At 40.4% G+C, this 2,868-nt stretch overlaps 1 protein-coding gene across 1 annotated transcript; it reads right to left on the bottom strand.

Moving 5' to 3' along the window:
• Positions 1-1,083: 1,083 nt before the first annotated feature.
• LOC101288380 (TATA-box-binding protein-like) lies at positions 1,084-2,186 on the bottom strand. Its single transcript, XM_033417461.2, is given in 3 exon segments — positions 1,084-1,679; positions 1,681-1,742; positions 1,744-2,186. Coding segments are annotated over 3 exon segments (942 nt in total). The 5' UTR covers positions 2,050-2,186; the 3' UTR covers positions 1,084-1,105.
• Between the last annotated feature and the right edge of the window lie 682 nt (positions 2,187-2,868).

The raw sequence follows: 2,868 nt of genomic DNA on the forward strand, positions 1-2,868 counted from the left end.
CACTACAACAGAATCCCAACTGGTCTCTCTGGTTCCATTCTTGCCTCATCTAATTCATTCTCCACTTAGCAAAGTGATTTTTAAAACTGTTAAATAAATCATGTTACTTATTACATAGATCTATTCGATAACTTTCTATTACACTTTGGATAAAATTCAGAGTCAGGTATCATGACCTGTTAAGGCCCTGCATGATTGCACCTCTTTATAATTCGACACCGTCATCTTCTGCCATTCTCCACGTCATGTACTCTTCTTCATGCACACTGGTCTTTTTCTCACTTTCTTAAACAAGGCAGTCCCTTTCCTATTTCAAGGTCATTATGTATGCTGTTCTTTCCATTTATAGTGCTCCCCACTGACTTTTCTCAAGGCAAACTCCCTAGATCTCAGCATGAGGATCTCTTCCTCAGGAGATTTTTTCTCACCTTGTTTTTTTTTTTTAATTTTATAAACAGCATTTAGTGTACAGAGTACTCTGAAGGAAGAAAAATATGTACAGCCATTTGTTTTCATTAATACATTTCTATTCTGTCCTGCAATACTGAAAAGGTGGAATGTGGCACAAAAATAACCCCTAGGAGTTACAAATTAGAAAACAACACTTTTAAAAAAGACTTTTACTTTTCTGTAGAAATATAAAAACTGTGGTTTATAGGGAAGAAATTAAACAAAATAAAGTCCAATCAATTGTTGAGGTGGCTTTAACACTTAAAGTTTTGTCCCTTAAACCCACTTGTCAACAGCAGTAAGTGTTTAAAATCTAAATATAAATAAATGGGCAGCTCTGACCGAATAGCAGCCCAGTTCGAGCAACTTACAGTAACACTTCAGTGTTCTCTGTGCAGAAATAATACCCCTTCCTGGCATTCTTATGGGGTACACATGCAGGAGAGCTTCACTTCATGCTGCAACCTACAACCGAACATCCATCCTCTCATCACATGGGGCCATCCACAACACCACTAAATGTACCAAAACTGATTTGTTAAAAAAAAAAAAAGCAGAAACTAACACATTATTGTAAAGCAATTATACTCCAATAAATATGTTTTTAAAAATTAAAAAACAAGTGGATGGGGGAGACAGGAATAGATGACAGCCATTACGTTGTCTTCCTGAAACCCTTTAGAATAGGGTAGATGTTCTCAAAGGCTTCATAAATTTCTGCTCTGACTTTAGCACCTGTTAATATAACTTGTCCAGAAACAAAAATAAGGAGAACAATTCTCGGTTTGATCATTCTGTAGATTAAACCAGGAAATAACTCTGGCTCATAACTACTGAACTGTTGGTGGGTAAGCACAAAGTCTTCTAACCTTATAGGGAATTTCACATCACTGCTCCCCACCATGTCCTGAATCTTGAAGTCCAAGAACTTAGCTAGAACACCCAACTTCTGTACAACCCTGGCATATTTTCTTGCTGCTAGTCTGGACTGTTCTTCACTCTTGGCTCCTGTGCACGCCATCTTCTCAGAACTGAATATCAGTGCAGTGGCCCGGGGCTCTCTTATTCTCATAATTACAGCAGCAAACCACTTGGGATTATATTCAGCATTCCCTGCATGAAGTACAGTGGTCTTTAGGTCAAGTTTACAACCAAGATTCACTGTGGATACAATATTTTGCAGCTGCGGCACAATCCCAGAGCTCTCTGAGGCTGGCGTGGCAGGGGTAGGTAATGGGGGTCATGGGGGAGGGATACAGGGGAGTGGTGCCCGGCAAGGGTGCGGTCGTTAAGAGTTTGTGAGTGGAAAAGCTGTGGTGTCTGGCCCGAGGCTCCCTGGGTTGCCTGCTGGGACGTCGACTGCTGAATGGCTGCCACTGCCGCCTGCTGCTGCTGCTGCTGCTGCTGTTGCTGCTGCTGTCTTCGCTGCTCTTCCAATAAAGACAGACTATTGGTGTTCTGAATAGGCTGTGGAGTCAGTCCTGTGCCATAAGGCATCATTAGACTAAAGATAGGGATTCTAGGAGTCATGGTACCCTGAGGGAAGGCCAGGCCCTGGGCATAAGGTGGGAGGTTGTTGTTCTGATCCATGAGGTTCATTTACTTCTTGGCAAATCAAAACCCTTTGGATTGTAAATCACCTCAGCATTCAGTCTTTTCCTAGAGCATCCCCAGCACACTCTTCTTAGCGACTTCCTTAACTCTCTGGGTTATCTTCATGCACACCAAGAAACAGTGTTGCTTATTCTCAGAAAAGAGAGTTGTTTGTAGAATCTCCTCATTTTTTGGTCAAATCTGATATTTTTTTGATATAATCACTGGAGTCACTGCAGAGATAACTCTCACCTTCTTATCAGGAATAATTTCCTCCATCCTTGCCTCCTATAACTCTATCTCAACTCCTTGATTGTTTCTTTTGTTAACATTTACAATTTACAATACTTCTATTCATGTATTTTGCTTTGTTTAATGTCAGTATCCTCCACTAGCCTGCAAGCTCCATTTTTGTCTTGTTCACTGCTGATTTCTCAGGTCCTAGCCTGGAATAAAATGAACTCTACATAGATAATACTTGTTGAACCAAAAAATTTAAAGTAACAAGCATGAGGGCTTCCTTTCATAGATTTTGGCAGTCTAGCCTAATGGACACAGGAACCTCTGATATCAAATTCAGCCTTCCAAGCAATGAGTAGTCCTTCCCAGACCCACTTCACCTCTAAGGAGATTCAACATGGCTCTGTTTAGCCAAGGTCCTTTAAGGTCTGTGGAAGAAGGTTCTGAGCCTGGAGTCTATGAATAGGATTGGTGGTTTATGAAACCTCAGAAATTGTATATAGTAATTTGTGAATATGTTAATCTGTGTATTTTTCTAGGGAAAAATTCTACAACTTTGATCAGATTCTTAAAGGAGTTCATGAC

Source organism: Orcinus orca, chromosome X, assembly GCF_937001465.1.
Source record: "Orcinus orca chromosome X, mOrcOrc1.1, whole genome shotgun sequence".
Lineage (NCBI taxonomy): Eukaryota > Metazoa > Chordata > Mammalia > Artiodactyla > Delphinidae > Orcinus > Orcinus orca.